The 18,757-nt window shown below is 41.8% G+C and overlaps 1 protein-coding gene across 1 annotated transcript in view; it reads right to left on the minus strand.

The window, feature by feature from the left end:
• adam17b (ADAM metallopeptidase domain 17b) overlaps positions 1-18,757 on the minus strand; it is a gene marked incomplete at its 3' end in the record, with an annotated part of 68,502 nt that overhangs the window by 1,780 nt on the left and 47,965 nt on the right. Inside the window, exons 9-17 of the mRNA XM_080744159.1 lie at positions 17,973-18,117; positions 14,024-14,115; positions 10,741-10,893; positions 8,394-8,593; positions 4,729-4,832; positions 3,781-3,915; positions 2,928-3,058; positions 1,805-1,972; positions 422-478 (exon numbers count right to left, since the gene is read on the minus strand). Of these exons, the coding sequence (XP_080600285.1) occupies positions 422-478; positions 1,805-1,972; positions 2,928-3,058; positions 3,781-3,915; positions 4,729-4,832; positions 8,394-8,593; positions 10,741-10,893; positions 14,024-14,115; positions 17,973-18,117 (1,185 nt within the window). The remainder of the gene's footprint in view (positions 1-421; positions 479-1,804; positions 1,973-2,927; positions 3,059-3,780; positions 3,916-4,728; positions 4,833-8,393; positions 8,594-10,740; positions 10,894-14,023; positions 14,116-17,972; positions 18,118-18,757) is intronic.

The following is an 18,757-nucleotide window of genomic DNA, read 5'->3' on the forward strand; positions in this document are numbered from 1 at the left end:
GGCATTGGACAAGGACGGCTTTAGGAGGGGCATAGCGAAGGGCTAATTAGGCAGATTTTGATGACACCATGACTCTAGGGCCCGCTAGAGAGAGGCTAGTTTCAATGTCTCAGTTCATCAAATTAAACACACTAATGTTGTCCATCATGTGATACACTTACACTGGAGAAGAATTAAACACACTAATGTTGTCCATCATGTGATACACTTACACTGGAGAAGAATTAAACACACTAATATTGTCCATCATGTAACACACTTACACTAGGGAAGAATTAAACACACTAATATTGTCCATCATGTAACATACTTACACTAGGGAAGAATTAAACACACTAATGTTGTCCATCATGTAACATACTTACACTAGGGAAGAATTAAACACACTAATGTTGTCCAGCATGTAACATAGGCTACTTACACTGGGGAAGAACATAGACTTGGTGTTCTGCTCATACTGCTGGTCCAACTTCTTATCCTGCAGGAGACAACACAGTGCCATCAGCGTCATGATCTTAAAACGTACGCCATTAGAAGTGGGCCGATGACACCTTTTGGGACTGATGCAGAGTTCTAGACCACTGATTAACCATGTTTTGACTTATAGTCTTTTTAAAAAGCTGCAAATCCAGTATGAATCCAGAAACAAATATATACACTTTCTTTTTTCTTTTTTTAAGTAGACGATATACAAGCTCACAACGCATCACGATGCAACACTTTCTGAGCTTGAGTTTGCTTTTTTTAATTTTGGAAACCTCACATGTCCAGAACTTTTCAGGGTTCAAGTTCAAAAGGATCAAAAGTAGCAGATCTACAAGCTCGAAACACGTCGTTCACGCAGCGTATCAAGCTGCGTATCAAGCTGCGTATCAAGCTGCGTATCGAGCTTGTGGAGCTGATGCTTTTGCGTGACGCTGTAGTGTGGTCAAGAAGGGCAATAATTTATGGAAAAAAAAAGAATTAATAGAATATGGAGATAAGAGGTTTCTGCCTGACCGTGACAATATTTGTGTCACATGAGCTGTTCCTAGTAGTTGTAGATGTTACTAGGGCTGTCACCATTATGACATTTTACATGACGATTAATTGTCTCTCAAATAATTGTGATTAACGATTTAATTGTGTTTTTGTCGTTGACAATTACATTCCTGTTTGGTTTGTAGGCTTTGAAGTTGCACATGGCAGATATGACACATAACCTAAATATACAAAGAAATGACTGACATATTTGACAAGCGATGTGACGCGTAATAATTGTGACAGCCATATGAGCTGTTCCTACCACACAGTGCACCAGGATGCTGAGAGGAACCCAGAACATCTCTACCTCAGGGGTTCCCAAACCTTCGTTGTCGGGTGGAAACCTTGTATGTCCAAAACCGTTCGTTTTGTATTTATCATCTATAAAATGTACTAAACTAGTGAAAACAGCAGATCTACAAGAACACAAGTGAGCTTGTAGATCTTCTGTTTTCACTAGTTTAGTGCAACAGTCTTGTATGATGAAGCAGGGCTTTGCTTTACCAAAAGACGTACACATTTGAAACGTGGAGATAAAAGGTTTCTGCCCGACAATAACGATATGTTAGTGATTATGTTGAGAGGAAAACATTGAGATAATAGCAATTTTGGTTAGAACTGACTGAAAATAACTTTGTACTTCAAGTTTAAAATGATACTAAATATTTTGTGTCCAAATAAATTCCAAATATTATCAAATTATCTCGCGGGACCCCTGGACTGCCGTCACGGCACCCCAAGGTGCCCCGTCACCCACTTTGAAAACCCCTGCTCTACCTACCACACAGTGCACTAGGATGCTGAGAGGAACCCAGAACAGCAGGGAGAAGACCACCACAGAGCCCACGATGTTGTCCGCCAGGAACTTGCCAAACGTGTTGATGTCCAGCTTGTCGATGAAGTCCCACAGCCTCTCGATCACATCCTGCACCTGCTTCATGCACTTACCCTGATGCCGCGCACGCGCGCACGCGCACACACACACACACACACACACACACACACACACACACACACACACACACACACACACACACACACACACACACACACACACACACACACACACACAGGTGTTTCTATACTTGTGCAGATATCAACATTTTAGGACAGCAATTTCATGAAAAAGGTTTTCTTTTATTTTTATTCTTTAATCTTAGTAACCCTAAAGCCTGAGTTACACATAGTTGAGTACTGGTGTGGCACACTGAAAACAGCCGATCTATAAGCGCACAACACATCGGTCTGACTTTATGATGGTGTAAATGTGGCTGTTCAAATTCAGGTCTGACACCATGACTATACAAAGGTTTTTGACTTGGCCTGTGTTTTTTTAACATTACACCAATTGAAGCTGGCCACCGACTTTGAATCTGTCTTAGCTCCAAAAACAATTACTTCAGTCTTTGTTAAAGGAGTCATTCAGATCAAAACACATATAGGGTTAAATCTGCCTTTTATCATACCCCTTCATACCTGCTTTAGTCCATTTCTTTTCATAGCTGCCCCTGTTGCTAGATTTCATGGGCTCTCTCATAACTAACACAGTGAATTGTCCTTAGGCTAGTGCGGTTATTTCTTTAGCTTCAAAGTTGGTATTTGTTTATTGGATTGTGTTTACTCAACGTCCTGAGACCAACCAAACCGCTGTTTTGACCTCACAGGCACCCTTACTTGTTATGTTATGCTTTTTCTGCTTTTGAAATGATGTCCCAGATAAAGTACTGTGTCCTATCCGTCTGTCTTTCAATGTTATATGAGATAAATAAAGTGGTTCCTGTGTAAGCCATAGGGCTTTCTAGGATCTCCTTCTAGTTGACCTTCTACCAGGGATTTGTGCTGTCATGAAACTGTACTCTTTTCTATTGCAAACTGCTAATAAATTCTTCAATCAATCAACTTACATCTCCGTCACAGAAGCCCACGGTGCAGGGCTTCCCCTTGCGGAGGAAGAGGAAGTGCCCCAGCGCGTCCTGGTAGGGAGCACACACACCACGTGCACTGCGGCAACACACCTTGCACGATGAGTTGGTTTCTGGTGAGGAGGGATGGGACGATATGAACATGTCATGTCACGATCGTTGTGACCAAAGAAGTTGCGAAATACGATATTACTGCGATAATCAAAATATCCCAACATCCATTATCCTGGGGCGGAACATTTGCCATAACAATAGCAGATCTACAAGCTCACAACGTGTCGCAACATTGTGAGCTTGTAGATCGGCTATTTCTTTGGCAAAGAGATTTGGTAGAGTGAAAAAAAAAAAATGTATCAACTACATCTATTATAAGTACGTTTTACCAATAGAGGGTTTAAGTGGTACCGGATATGCAGCTCAGCAAATAAAAGGTGAATTGATCCCAGTGCATGACGAGGACGATTTCGCGATGAATTAAATCTCCACGATACGATTATCGTGAGTTTTTTATCACGATAAACGATAATATCGCTTATCATCCCATCCCTACTGGTGAGGAGAGGAATACATGGTGAGTCTCACACCCACTGGACCCCCAGATGATAAGTCATTACTAAGGACGTCTTACTTCGCTTCAGTCATCTCCTGGATTCTCCTGACTGACAGTCCAATGTTGACAACCCTGCTCATTGGCGAGGTGGCGAAATGACCTGTATTCATTTAATTGCTGCATGTAACTCCCCAACTCTCTCTCTCTCTCCATTTCCTGTCTCTCTAGTCTACACTGTGGACTATCCAAAAAGAATAGAAACAGTCAATAAAGAGGTTATGTTACCATTACAGGCACAGGAGGTCAGGTTCAGCATGGCCTCACAGAAGGGGACACACACTCCTCCACGACACTCCCCACTGTCCAGACACTCTGTCTTATCTGGAGCACTCTCTGGAGGAGGACACTCACTGTGGTTACCTACACAAACACAGGAGTACCATTTCGATTAGGGGATGAAAAAAGCCCAGTAGCATTGCATTTCAAAAAGGTACACCACAATGTCTCATCTTTAAGATATTTAGGAATAGAAAAGGTGCTACCTCCAAGACGGGGAGGAGCTATAGATAACCTCTTATTGAGGAGGGAAGTATGGTGGATCCATTATCTTAAAACTATGGCACCAATGGGACTCAACGAAGAGTTCGACATTAGGCCTTTTTTATAAGCATTTTGTACGTTTATTGTTATCGGGTGATATGTTCAAGAAGAGGTTCTGAAAAAAGGTTGGGGCTTGACAGTGCTTCCTCGAATAGTGTATTGAAATTTTGAAGTTTTGATAACTTGATCTTTTGTAAGATTTTGGAAGATCTTTATAAAAGTACAAACTTATGGAACCTTATAATGTGTACCTATTCTTAGAAAATCATGTATATTTGTTAAAAAATGTTAAAACATAATCATGTAATTTTGAATCATGTCTATAATCATCAATCATGTATCACTGATTCGCTCCAGCTCACCAGGTGGGGCTAATAATCACCAGTGTTGAATGTGTATATAAAGACATTGTTTCCTATAACACTTTAACCAGTCGAAACGTCTATCTTATTGCTGCTTGTAAATAGAAAGCTTGGAGCGACTTAAAAGTGAGTGCGGGCTACCTTCTTTGTTTCTTGTACCTACACAACAAATACACAACACAATATCTTATCCGGAGCACGTAAGTGTCAGAACTCTCTCTTTCTACGGGTCTGGCTACAACTACATACAGTATACGCTCATTACACTAACCTGTGCAGTAGGACCGACCCTCACAGGTGGCATCAATGAGCTCCTGGCAAACCTCGCCCTGGGCCTTGAACTGGCACTTATTACAGCACACGCTGTTTCTGTCACTGCATGGGAACACGAACACACACACACACACACACACACACACACACACACACACACACACACACACACACACACACACACACACACACACACACACACACACACACACACACACACACACACACACACACACACTGCTTCATTATGTTTGCGGTCTTTTTAACAATTCATATAGTAGGGCATTCACCAAATATTAGAATATTCGAATATCAAAGTCAATATTTGAAGTTTTTCACCAAAGTCGAATATTATCTTTTTTTTATATATATATATATATATATATATATATATATATTTATAAAGCTTGGCTAGATAGGAAGTCATAAGAATGAGTTGTCAATGCCCCTGGTGGATGATTTTGTTAATGCTCTATACCAGGGGTTCTCAAACCTTTTTAGGCTGTGACCCCCAAAATAAACATATTTGAACTGGGGACCCCCACCCTGACAAGCACTTGGAATTGTAGGTATTACATTTAATGTGACTCGGTTCCACAGATAAATATTGTGAAAATAGCAGCAATGTAGATCGGCTATTTTCACAATGTTCGCCTCTTGCTTACTTAACACTTTGACTGCCACAATGTTAAGGGTTTTAAGGGTAAAACCCTTGCCACCATAGAGGCCCATTGATTTCTGACGGAATAAATTGAAAATGGTAGGATGTACGAAAATTGCCAAAAAATTCAGAGAAACTAGAGCCGGAACCCTAGTTTTCACCATAAAATTTTCGTCCATAAAAAGTGCTGTGGAGAAACCTGAGGGAGAGCGAAAGCTGCACAGATGAAAAAACAGCATCAGAAATTTACTTTCTGAGATAATTGAGGTCAAAGAAAAAAAACTTTCAGAAGCCCTACAAACAAATTGGTAAATGGTACAAGAACACACAGTACCTCTAAATGAAGAACAGGGTGCCGGTCATAATGCTGTAAAAAAAAAGTTAAAAAAAGTTGTACCGTGGTCTAGTTATAAGGCAGGAAAGTGGAAGAAGCCAGGAGACTGAGAGAGGCTCTTTTTTCATCTTCCCAGGATGAAGGAGAGACAGAGTAGAATCCACTGTGTTTTGACCTGGGATTTTTTATTCAAGCCTTCAGTTAGACATCAGACATCTCAAAAATAAAGATAAAAACTCTGATAAAGATAAAAAAAAAACTTTACATTGCTGTTTCACTTCAGTATAGTTGTAGATGTGTTCCATTGCAATCATCATTTTAGTCACTTCAAACTAAAACGGTCAAACTACCCTGAGCAATTCAAAGTCATAATACATAAAATTAAATAAAAATTGATGTACATTCATATGGAAATGTTTGTATTGACAAAGTCAAGCCAACTGCGACAAACTTCACCATGTTAGAATCCAGACCAGGCAACTGCAAGTAAGAGTAATTATGAAAAAAAAAACATAATTACCATAAGGTATATATAATTATTTGCTATACATTTTATATACACAGGTACATATATTTCCAAAATAGCAGATCTACAAGCTCATAGCCCGGCACCGCGCTATGAGCTTGTAGATCTGCCATTTACATATGATGCCTAATAGCCGATCTACAAGCTCATAGCCCAGCAAGGCACTATGAGCTTAGTATTTTCATGGCTCTCCTTTTAGTAGACCTTGTACCAGTGAACTGTACCGTCATGAAACTGTACCTTTTCCTATGCAAACTTCTAATAAAGTCTTCAATCAATCAATCAATCAATCAATCAATCAATCCCTTCTTTGTATTTACCTACTGTATGTTTTTATACTGTTTTTTATTTCCCCCTTTTTTCCTGACTATATCTACTGCATAGTACTGTGTTCTATCCGTCTGTCATTCAATGTTATATGAGATACTGCAATGGTTTACTATGGAAATAAGCCTAGTCTTTTCATGGATCTCCTTTTAGTAGACCTTGTACCAGTGAACTGTACCGTCATGAAACTGTACCTTTTCCTATGCAAACTTCTAATAAAGTCTTCAATCAATCAATCAATCAATCAATCAATCAATCAATCAATCTCTCTCTCCCCAACTTTCTCTCTTGTATCATGGCTGTAAGGTTTATTCTAACGCAGTTGGTTCTCTAGCGAAAAAAAAAGAGAGAGAGAGAGAGAGAGAGAGAGAGAGAGAGAGAGAGAGAAGTGGAGCAGAGAGAGAGGTAGAGAGACATAGAGACACGGTGAGAGAGATCACTTTCTGAACGAAAGAGAGAGAGGAAATCTGAGCAGGCTAGAGAGTTAGCAAACAACGTTGGCACCACTTCGATGGGTTACTTTTAGAATAAAACACGATAAAACTATAAAAATACAATGAGGATTACCACTGGGATTCTTTTTCGATCTCCATCTCGCTGGATTGGTCAGACTGCGACGTCTGCGAGTGACTTATAGTGGTTGTTTTGCTGGGATGTGTTTGTTTTGCACTAAATGGAGCATCTGTCCTCCTTCCTCACCAAGCTAAGCTAAAGAGGCGTCAATTGGGTATGGCAAGCTATGGCAGCTGCCATACCTTGGCTACAGGGGGAATATAATAAAATGTACTGTAATCGTGCCTGTTGTAAAGGTATGGCAACATGACTGGTGTCTTGCACGCGCGCGTGAAAGACACCAGTCATGTTGCCATAACTTAGCTTTTTCTGAACTGACGCCGCTGAGCTAAACGCCCTGCTCGATCGGTGGTCCGCGCGCGGACCACCTGTTGTGATCCGAGATGAGCATAATCATCTCTCATCTCATGCTTGCTCTCGGAGCGACGTCGGCGACCCCCCAAACACGCCACTACACCACTGTATGTATCAATCAATCAATCTAGCAACAACCACTTACTTTATATAGCAGTTCTTTTCGCTGCGACGCCGCGGCTCGGTGGTCCCTGGTGGCCTGGTCGATGAACCATGACGATCCAGTAAAACTTTTCAGATCACATGTAACGGCTGTAGAAGTAGTCCTCAGTAGTATAGTAAAGCACCCCTCCTCCATCTCAAGAAATCTATACTTTTCACTCTACAGTTGGGTCCTTTCACTCCAGTTGTCAAGTTGGACATATTACTGGCCGTGTTATATGATCACAGAGTAGAATGCTACTCCTTGCCATCCATCCAGCAATCCCAGGCCTGGGGAGGACGGTCATGTACCAAATCACCATGGTAACACAAGGTAACACAAGCTGATTGGCCACACAATGGTAACCATGGTGATTTTAGTCATTCCAGGGCCCAGGACGGCTGAATCCAAGCGTCAGTGATACATATGCTCCTAATCTTGTGTTAATTAAAAAAAAGACATTCTGGCGTCAGTTGACGCTGGTGGCAGCGCGGGGGGGGGTAAAAACCGTGACGTCATATGACTCCCGTGGCGGTTAAAGTGTTAATAGGCTATTTGACAGTTTGGCCAGTTAGGCCAGTCCTGTCGAATATTCCACTATTCAAATACTTTGAGGTTGAATAATTAGAATACTAAAAATCTATATTCGTGAATGCCCTAGTGTGTGTGTGTGTGCGTGCGTGTGTGCATGCGTGTGCGTGCGTGCGTGCGTGCGTGCGTGCGTGCGTGCGTGCGTGTGTGCTGACCTGCACTGTGCGTGCTCCCGGAGCTTGCACTCGGAGGTGCAGCAGGGGTCGGTGTTGAGGTGGAGCAGGCCGGGGTCGCACTGCTCCCCCTGCTCCACCCGGGAGTTCCCGCACACATTGCTGTTCCTCTGCCTGAAGCACTGCCCCGCCTTGGCCCTCAGCCGCTTCACTATGGACCTCTTACTGCAGTTGGAGAACACCTGCACACAGGGGCGGCACAAGGGGGGGGGGGGGGGGGGGGGGGGGGAGTGGGACTGAGTTACTAGGGCCCAAGGTGGAGGGGCCTGGAATTATTTTATACTTTAGCTATTGAAAAATAGCAGATCCACAAGCTCAGAGTGCGCTTGTAGATCTGCTATTTTTGAAAAGTCGTGAAAATGTGTGCAAATATTTGAATATATGTATTTGTTAAGCGAACATTTGTAACTCAAATTTTGCTTCTGGGGGGTCCCTGGAACTAAATATTTGGAGATGGGGGTCCGTGGCCAAATACATATCATTTTGGGGGTCCTTCACATGAAATGATTTGAGCACCACTGACAGAAACATAGGTTTTTCAAAAAACCTTAGAAGGATTTGAAATATTCAAAGACTTGCACACGCTGTGAGCTTGTATATCTGCCCCTCCCCCTATGAAGAACATTCATGGGGGGCCCGCAGTGAATCCTTGTACCCAGGGCCCAGAATTTGGTGAGACACCCCTGCCTGCCTTGCTCCTCGGAGAACACGCACACACATACCTGGATTAAATACATTAAAGATGCACTATGTGTTTTTTGGTGAATAAAATTATCGGTTAATCGGTTTGGAACCATTCAAGCTTACAATGTTGTGTGCTTGTAGATCTGCAGTTTTCACTAGTTTGGGTCCCGGGCAAACGTCTCATTTCTCTTTTGGGTCTTGAGCTAAAGTGTTTGGGAACCACTGTGGTAGTAGAGTATGTTGCTCTCTGCTCTTCTATTGAGGACTGCTCTTCTATCCAGTGGTCAGGTAGGACCTCTACTGGTTGAAGAGTGCTACTGCCTGAATGTCAAGCTTCAATTTCTCCCCCCAGTAAGAAGAAAGGCCATGCTCTACTGTAACTGTTCAGTCTATTGGCTCAGTGGTAAAGGAAATTCAGCACTTTTGACTTTTAAGGTTTCAAAATTTAAAAACAGCAGCAGATCTACAAGCTCGAAACAGGTACCTTGATGTTTTCTAAAACGTCTGCTGTGTTTGATCAGCTGCTGGGACCAAGTGAGTGCTGGTCATCATTTTAAAGATAGAATTACGGGCGGGACGATAATTATCTTTTATCGTGATAAAAAATAAAACACTCATATTAACCGTATCGCGAAGATTAAAATGTAACGTCCGTCATAGGATGAATTAGCTTTTGTTGAGCTTTAAATTCATTACCACTTAAACCCTTTATATTTTACACATTTTAAATTTTCAGTACTTTTACTTCTACTCCACTAAGCCTCAGAGGAAAATATAGTACTTGAGTTACTAGTTACTTTGTAGATTTGAATTATTATACAAAACATAGGCCTACATTACCCATTCCAGCCCTAATTTGAACTTTGGCTATTTGAAAATAGACGATCAACAAGCTCACAACATTGTGAGCTTGTAGATCGGCTATTTTCAAAATATATTATACATTTGAAAAGTTGTGAAATGGGACATTCTGCATAGTGACTACTTTATACTTTTACTTGTAACAGAGTGTTTCTACATTGCGTTGTTGCTTTCACTGAAGTAAAACTTGAAAGTAATTTTCCCACCACTGTCTAGATTTCTAGAACAAGCTAGGGATGGAAATCGGAATCGGCCAATATAAAAAATCAGCAGGTATGATATCAAACCGGCCGAATCGGTGACCGGCAGGTCACTGACATAAATACCGGTTTTATACCAATTGTGTTTATGGCACTGCACAGCATGATGCTCTGGTCCTGTGACTAGCAAGTAGCAGCCAGTCTACTTAGTGGCAGCCTACAGAATACAGATGATGCTGATTACCTTTGCAATGTAAGGATATATTCCATAATCCTGGGTCAATGTCGTCTCCAAATAGAAGGGGGAAAAAAAGCATGTGTCAACTGCTTTCCTCCTGCCTAGTCCAGACGGTCATATTAGAGTATTAATAGTAGTATTAAAGTATGTCTTGTAGGCCTACTTGGCCTTAAAAAAGGGTATTGGAGCAACCCTATTTTCTAGTTCTTAGCTAAAGAAATCGGTATCGGAAAAATCAGTTTTGGCAGGTCAGACCTTCATAAAACCGGTGGATCGCTATCGGCCAAGAATTTTGCAATCAGTCCATCTCTAGAACAAGCATCTCGTTCTCCTGTTCCCGCAGTACCTTGTTGTTGACGTGGTCTCCGCTCACAGCGATGGGGTACATGACGTACTTCCCGCCCTGGTCCTCTCGGGGGGCGCAGTAGGCGATGTTGTCTGGGTCGTGCTCCGCTCCAAAGTTATGGCCCAGCTCGTGTGTGGTCACCAGGTCTGCCTCCTGTGTGTGAGACAATATGAAAGACCAGTGTTGATTTCGTCGACTAAAACTATGACGAAAAATGTTTGTCGACTACGTTTTTTTCACTGACAAAAACTAAATAAAAACTAAGCTGTGATGACTAAAACTCGGAATAAATATATTGACAATTTCGTCAACAAAATAAAAACTAGACTACAACGTTAGGGGGAAGAGAGTCATTTTATGTTTGGTTGCTCTCAGGTGTTGCGTGTTGAAAATAGCCGATCTACAAGCTCACAACGCGTCGCGCTGCGACGCGTTGTGAGCTTGTAGATCTGCTATTTTCAGCACGCAAGCAAGTGTAAAATCAGTCATTACGATGCCATCAAGGCCTGCCAAAATATATTTTAGTTGACTGAATCAACTGTAGATTTAGTCGACTAAAAACTTATGATATTTAGTCGACTAAAATTAGACTAAAACTTAAAACTTTTCAGGTGACTAAATTATGACTAAAATTAAATGACATTTTATTCAAAAGACTATGACTAAAACTAAATCAAAATTTGCTGTCAGAAACAACACTGTGAAAGACACACAGGATTAATGCAAACACACCCTCACAGTTGTATTGATAAAGGTTTTGAGAGTAGTCTCGCGTGGCCAGGCTGTTGCCTCCCACACTTTTCAAATGCTTACAGTGCTTACAGTCTGGAGCAACGGAAGCGGATGTAAAGCCTTCTCCCCGCTTCCGTGTCGTCTTTACAGACGCGCAGATTTATCCTATTATAAATCAAAATCATCTAAGCATACAGTATATACCTTGCTGCTTAGCAGAAATGGAAATTAAATACATTTTCGAGAAAGTAAATGCCAGCTTCCTCTCTCTGATTTTGTGAGGTGTAGTTCCAGACTATATAGCATTCAGAGATTGTGGAAGAGTTGTCTGGATACGTGAGACTATTTTGAGAGTGATCTGTGTTATGTGAAAGGATGCGTATCAGACGATATCGCTGGTCTCTTTCAAAATTGGCCTGAACAAAACATATGATCAGGAAAACAAATATGAAGGGATCTAGGCTTTAGGCCTAGATCTCTTCATATTTGTGAATACTGGAGCATACTGTAAGTTCATCAGTGTCATTTAGCATAGTCATTTATGGTCTCTCTAGATTACGGCTCTAGTTCTATCTAGACCAGTGGTTCTCAACCTTTTCAGGCCTGCGACCCCCTAAAAGAATCATATTTGAACTTGTGAACCCCCCACCCTGACAAGTATTTGGAATGGATGAGTACCGGGAGCTCAGCCCCCACCTCTCCGCCGAGACCTCCGACCAGAATCACAGCCGCACCATTCACTTGAATGGATATACAGTGGATTTTACACATTAAATATTAATTCCGTTTTGGACCCAGAGCTTCGAAATCTCGTCCAATCCGTCAACAAAGGCCTGGATATGCATTGGAAAAATATGTAGACCTTTAAACTTTTAAAACAATACGACAAAGGAGGATGAAGGAATATATAAGGACGCAACAGCAGAATGAGGAAATCGCCTGTCTGCTGGACCTATACAGAGCCGTTTTCACTTTTCACTGATTTGTTTAGAGGCTATTACTCTCCATTACACAAACAACCAACCAGAATAAACTGCTTCAAATGTAGGCTACATGTTTCTTATCATGCCGATTGCTTATAAATCTTATCTATAACATCTCTGGCGTGAAATGTTCGCGATTCCTGACAAGTTTAGCTGCCGAGCCGCAGAGGGAGAGGCAAGGGTGTCGCACCAAATTCTGGGCCCTGGGTACAAGGATTCGCTGTGGGCCCACATGAATGTTCTTCATCCTGGGATTTCAAAAATAGCAAATCTACAAGCTCGCAGCGCGGCACTCAGTGCCATGCTATGAGCTTGTATATCTGCTATTTTTCAATCGATAAAGTCTAAAATAATTAAGGCCCTTCCACCTTGGGCCCTGGTAAGTCAGTCCCACTTTTCCCCCCCTTGTGACGCCCCTACCCACAGCATGCAGTCGAAAGCAGAGTTGAAATACAACACTTCGCGTCGCTACCCCTGTTCATTCAGACATTCACAGACGTACATTACATATCAGTTGCTATTTAACATAACAAATAAGGTGTTTGTAGTCATGGGTTATTGTCGTTTAGGCCAATACAGTCCATTCATATTTAAATTGGTTTGAAACGGCTTTCTGTGGTCCAGCAACCATGGACATGTTCCTTATTCCTCTGCTGCGACCTTATATATTCCTATGTCGTATTGTTTTAAAAGTTTAAAGGTCTAAATATTTTTTCCAATGCAGATCCAGGCCTTGTTGATGGATTGGAAGATATTTCGAAGCTCTGGGTCCAAAACGGAATTAAACGGAATTAATAATTAATAGGTTGCGATAGGCATTATATCTTGTTTGACTCGGTTCCACAGATAAACCTTGTGAAAATAGCCGATCTAACAAGCTCACAACGCCTCGCAACAGCTTGTCTCTTTCTTATAATTGACAATTTGGTCAATGTTTAGTCTCGCGTGGCCAGACTGTTGACTCCGCGATTTGGGAAATGCTCCAGTCAACAGTCTGGGGCACGGAAATAGAGATAAAGCGGATGTGACGCAACCGCTCCCTTGGTGCAGTAGCAATAACATGTCCTACTGGAAGCGTTATGTCTCCTTTCAATATTTCTGGGGGCGTTATTTCGTCTTTCTCTGGTGTTATTGGTGTTACCACCGTGATGTTTTCAAACGCTTTCTTAAACTATACACCCATAACAAGAATAGGCCGCTCGAATGACTTTGTCTGAGCTATTGTGTTTCTGCATGTTTCCAATGGGACTACAGTTCAGTACAGCACTGGCTACATCCGATACTCGCCGTTCGGGAGCTGCTGTTCCAGACTCTATATAGCATTCGGAGAATAGTTGGAATAGTTGTCTGGCTACGCGAGACTAGTCAATGTTTGACCAGCTTTCATAGTGCAGTCTGACTATGTTTGATGCAGTAATGGTCCTATTCACTTCAACTCTTTTCTTTCTTTTTTTTATGAAAAATGTCCTTAAATTGTCACCTCCCCCTCAAAAAAATAAAAATAAGATAAAAGAATCACGTGGGTTGAGAGCCACTGGTCTAGAATGAAGGTTGTAGTTCTATCTGACCTTAGTGAGGATGGTCTTGCCATAGTTCTTGGTGCTGGTCAGTCCGGTGTTCAGGTAGATGGGTCTGTGCTCAGTGGAGGACGGAGGACACTCTGACAACAGAGACAACACGACCACATGAACCCTATTCTGCATAAATAGACGATTTACAAGCCCAAGTACACCCCAAGAGTTCAAAACTTGAGCAGGCCGTGTTTTTTCAATAACTTTTTTCATTTATTTTTTATAATTATTTTTTGTATATCATTTTTTTCCATTTTCCCAAATAATTATTAAAAATAAATGAAAAAGGTTATGGAAAAAACACGGCCTGCTCACATATTAGGAGGGTAGTATGAGTCACCAGAAAACATAATGGGGTTTTAATGAATCTATCATGGTTAAAATGGAGTTTGAAGTTACGATGGGTGTGTGTGTGGAGAGAAGCCCATAAGCTGTTTCCCTGTTGAAAGTGGAATATCCATTTAATACATAATATTATGTCTTAAATGTTGTGAGTTGATGAATGAACAAAAACACAAATAATGCACGCTCAAATCAAATGGCTCTGGTAACGAGTAACGAGGTGTTCTTTTAGCGGAGTAATGTGTTAAATATTACCGTTTTTTGCAGAGTAATACCTTACCTTACTCTTACTGGCTAAAGTAATAATATTACAGTAATATATTATTAGTAATTGTTACTGTACAATTACTCCGTTTTGTATTCCAGACATTGTCATTGCAGTGTGGGTATTTCCACTGTACTGGCAACATATAATATGCATATGTTAGAATAGGTTTAGCTGTGACACTTGAATTTTGAATTTTGACCCAATTTTGACCCAATTCTATAAGTGTCTTTTGAATCCTTCTAAGGTTTTTTGAAAAACCTATGTTTCTATGTCAGCAATCTGGCTAGCCATCGTCAAAGAAAAGGTCCTTTTCACTTAACTGGAGCTCAGTTAGTCTGTTCTTGAGAGACTACTATGTCAGTGGTTCTTTTTCATGTGAAGGACCCCCAAAATGATATGTATTTGGCCACAGACCCCCATCTCAAAATAGGGACCCCCCAGAAGCAGAATTTGAGTTACAAACGTTCGCTTTAAAAATGCATATATATTCAAAGATTTGCACACATTTTCACGACTTTTTTTCTAAAATAGCAGATCTACAAGCTCGCAGCGCGGCACTCGGTGCCGCGCTGTGAGCTTGTATATCTGCTTGTATATCTGCATTCAATAATCCCAGGCCTATGAAACAACATGTTGTCTTTGAGGATTATTGAAGTCTGTAATGGTTCAGTAAACTGCTACCTGTTTATAGATAGATAGATACCTTTATTATCCCAAGGGGGAAATTTAGTTGTCCAGTAGTAGCACAGCAGTATACAGTTATTTACAAAGTTACAGAGACGTAAGAAAGATAGATAAGAGGGAAAAAACAAAAAAAACAAAGACAAGAGCAGTACAGTACCAATAAGGAGAAGGTGCACCAATAGAGGGGGGCAATAATATATATATATATATATATATATATATTTCCCACATGAGAGGATAAACAACACCACCTCCTTCCTCAACTCCTTCTTACTTCAAGGCCTTTCTTAGCGGATAGTAACTGGCACTGCTGGTGACCTTTGTTGACCCCATACTACATCTGTCATTTATGCCCAGCATCCAGAATGTTCCATATTGCGAGATAGTATATTAAGGACTGTTCATTCTGCATTGAATGCCTTTGCCATTTTGCTCTGACTCTCAGTCTTGAAAATGTGTGCAAATCTTTGAATATATGTATTTTTTAAGTGAAATTTGTAACTCAAATTTTGCTTCTGGGTGGTCCCTGGAACTCAATATTTTAAGATGGGGGTCCGTACATCATTTGGGGGGTCCTTCACCTGAAAAAGTTTGAGCACCACTGACATAGAAACATAGGTTTTTCAAAAAACCTTGACTCATATGATTTCTCAAACATAGCAGATCTACAAGCTCGCAGCGTGGCACTCAGTGTGGCGTTGTGAGCTTGTAGATCTGCTATTTTTCAATAGTCGAAGCACAACATGATGCGTGATAATACGTTCCCAGTCTAAATGGGTTAAACCCCCTCCCCCTATGAAGAACATTCATGGGGGGGCCCGCAGTGAATCCTTGTACCCAGGGCCCAGAGTTTGGTGAGACACCCCTGCCTCCAGGGATGGATAAATGTTATGAGCCCCTAAGGGATGAATAAAGCAGTGTTTCTCAACCACTGTGCCTGGGGACCTTTGGTGTGCCCCTGAGAAGGGTCAAGTGTGCCCCTTGAAACTGCTTGAAAGCCATTATTGTATTTATCATTTTAAAAATGATTTAAACTAGTGAAAACAGCCGATCAGCTGTTTTCACTAACGTTGTGCGACAGTCTTGTATGACGAAGCAGGGCTTTACTTTGCGAAGAAACGTACAAATTTGACACTTGGAGATGCAAGGTTTCTTCCCGACAGTGACGATATTTACACCCCCGTATTATGTTGGTGTGCCCATGGATTCTTGGGACATGAAAAGAGAAAAAAGGTTGAGAAACACTGGAATAAAGGACTTACTTTCGGAGCAGAGCCCCCCAGGGATGAATAAGTAAGGGATAATGAATGGCTCCACGGTGAATGACGATATATAACAGACCGACGGCCTGATAAGTTATCAGGCCGAAGGGATGTTATATATCGTCATTCACCAAGGAGCCATTCATTATCCCGCTTACTACCTGGCTAATAAATAAAATGTATAATCTGACAAAGTATTTCCTTGTTTACAGACGGCTGGAAGTGTTCCACAAGTGTTGCGCTGGGCGTCCCCCTAGCGCAGGGGTGCCCACACTTTTTGGACGTGAGATCTACTTTTAAAATGACTAGCTCAACATGATCTACCCATCCAAAATGTTTTAGCTTAGGGCCTGAGGGGGGCTTTGGAATAGCAGCACTGGCGTTACATTTTAGACAAACACACTTACTGTAAGGGGGAAATAAATGGGAAATACTGGGGGAAATGTCTTCATTCTGTATGGAAGTGGTAGGTTTTGGGGTTCTTTGTAATGCTACTGACTCTTGAACAAAGCATTGCATTGGAGGTTTGCCTACTTTAGAAGCCATGAAGGGAGCTGACAGGCCCTTCTTGATGTCATATTGACATATTATTTTTATATTTTAATTATATATTTTTAGAGGCATGTCATGTGGTCTACCTGCACCCCCTTGGTGATCTACTGGTAGATCACAATCTACCTTGTGGGCACCCCTGCCCTAGCGCAACACGGTCGCCTTGGAAACCAAGGAAGTGCTGATTAGATAAGGTCCATTTTCTGATACTACGTTGTCTATTTCTCGCTTAAAATATTTTTAAAAACATTCTTGAGAGCAACGTTTAGTTGTAAATGTTGCTGTGTGTTTGTTTAGGCCTACATGGCTGACATGTTGGCTACAGCACAAGGTTCACGCAGTGCCGCTTGACTGCAGCAGGTGCTCTGAGTCTTTGATTAGGCAGCGGTCTGTTATAGAACGGAGGGGTCTGTTATCGGGGAATTAGCCTTATTCACGGCCCGCCCACTCAGCATCCCCCGGGTGCTGAAGTCACATTTTGAAGGGGAAAATCCTACTATAGCCTATAGAGTTAACACAGAAATCACAAATGGAATGCAATTTCCGAATAGCAAAGTATAAAATACGGCTAGAATGATCAAGAACACAAGATAGTAAAAGGCACAAAGCATTATAATTTACTTTACCGTTCGAAATAATGATTTGTTGGCTTTAAGTCCAGCTATTTCTGTTATAATTTCCCCTTCTAAATTGATGTCAGCACCCGGGGGATGCTGAGAAATTTGCTGAGTGGGCGGGCCGTGAATAAGGCTTATATCAGACCTCTGATTTCAGCGATTGACCAATCAGAATCAAGCATTCAAACAAGCCGGGTAATAAAGGACTATAAAGGACTTACTCTCAGAGCAGAGCCCCCCAGGGATGCCGTGTCTGGAGGGGGCCACGTAGGCCAGGCCCAGCGTCCCCTCGTCAAAGTCCTGGTAGGTGAACAGGTGCGCCAGACACACCTGGGACGCCTTCTCTGCCATGTCCACGCTGAACTGCTGTGAGGGAGCACACACACACATGGTGAGTTCCACAGGTTACAAACAGTTTATACAAATATCAATACATTATTTTTAAATGTAATGATAGGACCAATCAATAGATAATGTCTTTGCAGGTGAGACTAGAGGCCTAAAATGTATTCTAATTAGTCAGGCCAAGCATCGGGTCGGCCCAGTTAGGCCCAGTTAGGGCCGCCGGGCCTTAATTTTCAGGCCCGTTGTGAGACTCTAGTGAGACTTTTTCATTATCATTATTCTATAGTCTATACCAGGGTTCCCCAATAGGCGGCCCGCGGACCATTTGCGGCCCGTGGGGGGGTACTGTCTGGCCCCCACCAACCCCAGTAATATTGGTGGTATAAGAGCAGCAACAACACTAGTATATCGTCATTGTCGGGTGAAAAACCTGTATCTCAAAATGTGTACGTTCTTTCGCAAAGTAAAGCCCTGCTTCATCATGCAAGGTCGTCGCACAAAAGTAGTGAAAACAGCAGATCTACAAGCAACAATGCCTCGCGTAAAATGATAATTGCAAAACGAACGGTTTTGGACATACAAGATTTTCTACCCGACAACGACGATATCTGAACTGTCACTGGAGTAGCGGGAACGCCACCTTTGCCCCCTGCAATGTTGT

The sequence above is a fragment of the Nannobrachium achirus genome (assembly GCF_963921795.1).
Source record: "Nannobrachium achirus genome assembly, chromosome: 16".
Taxonomy (NCBI): domain Eukaryota; kingdom Metazoa; phylum Chordata; class Actinopteri; order Myctophiformes; family Myctophidae; genus Nannobrachium; species Nannobrachium achirus.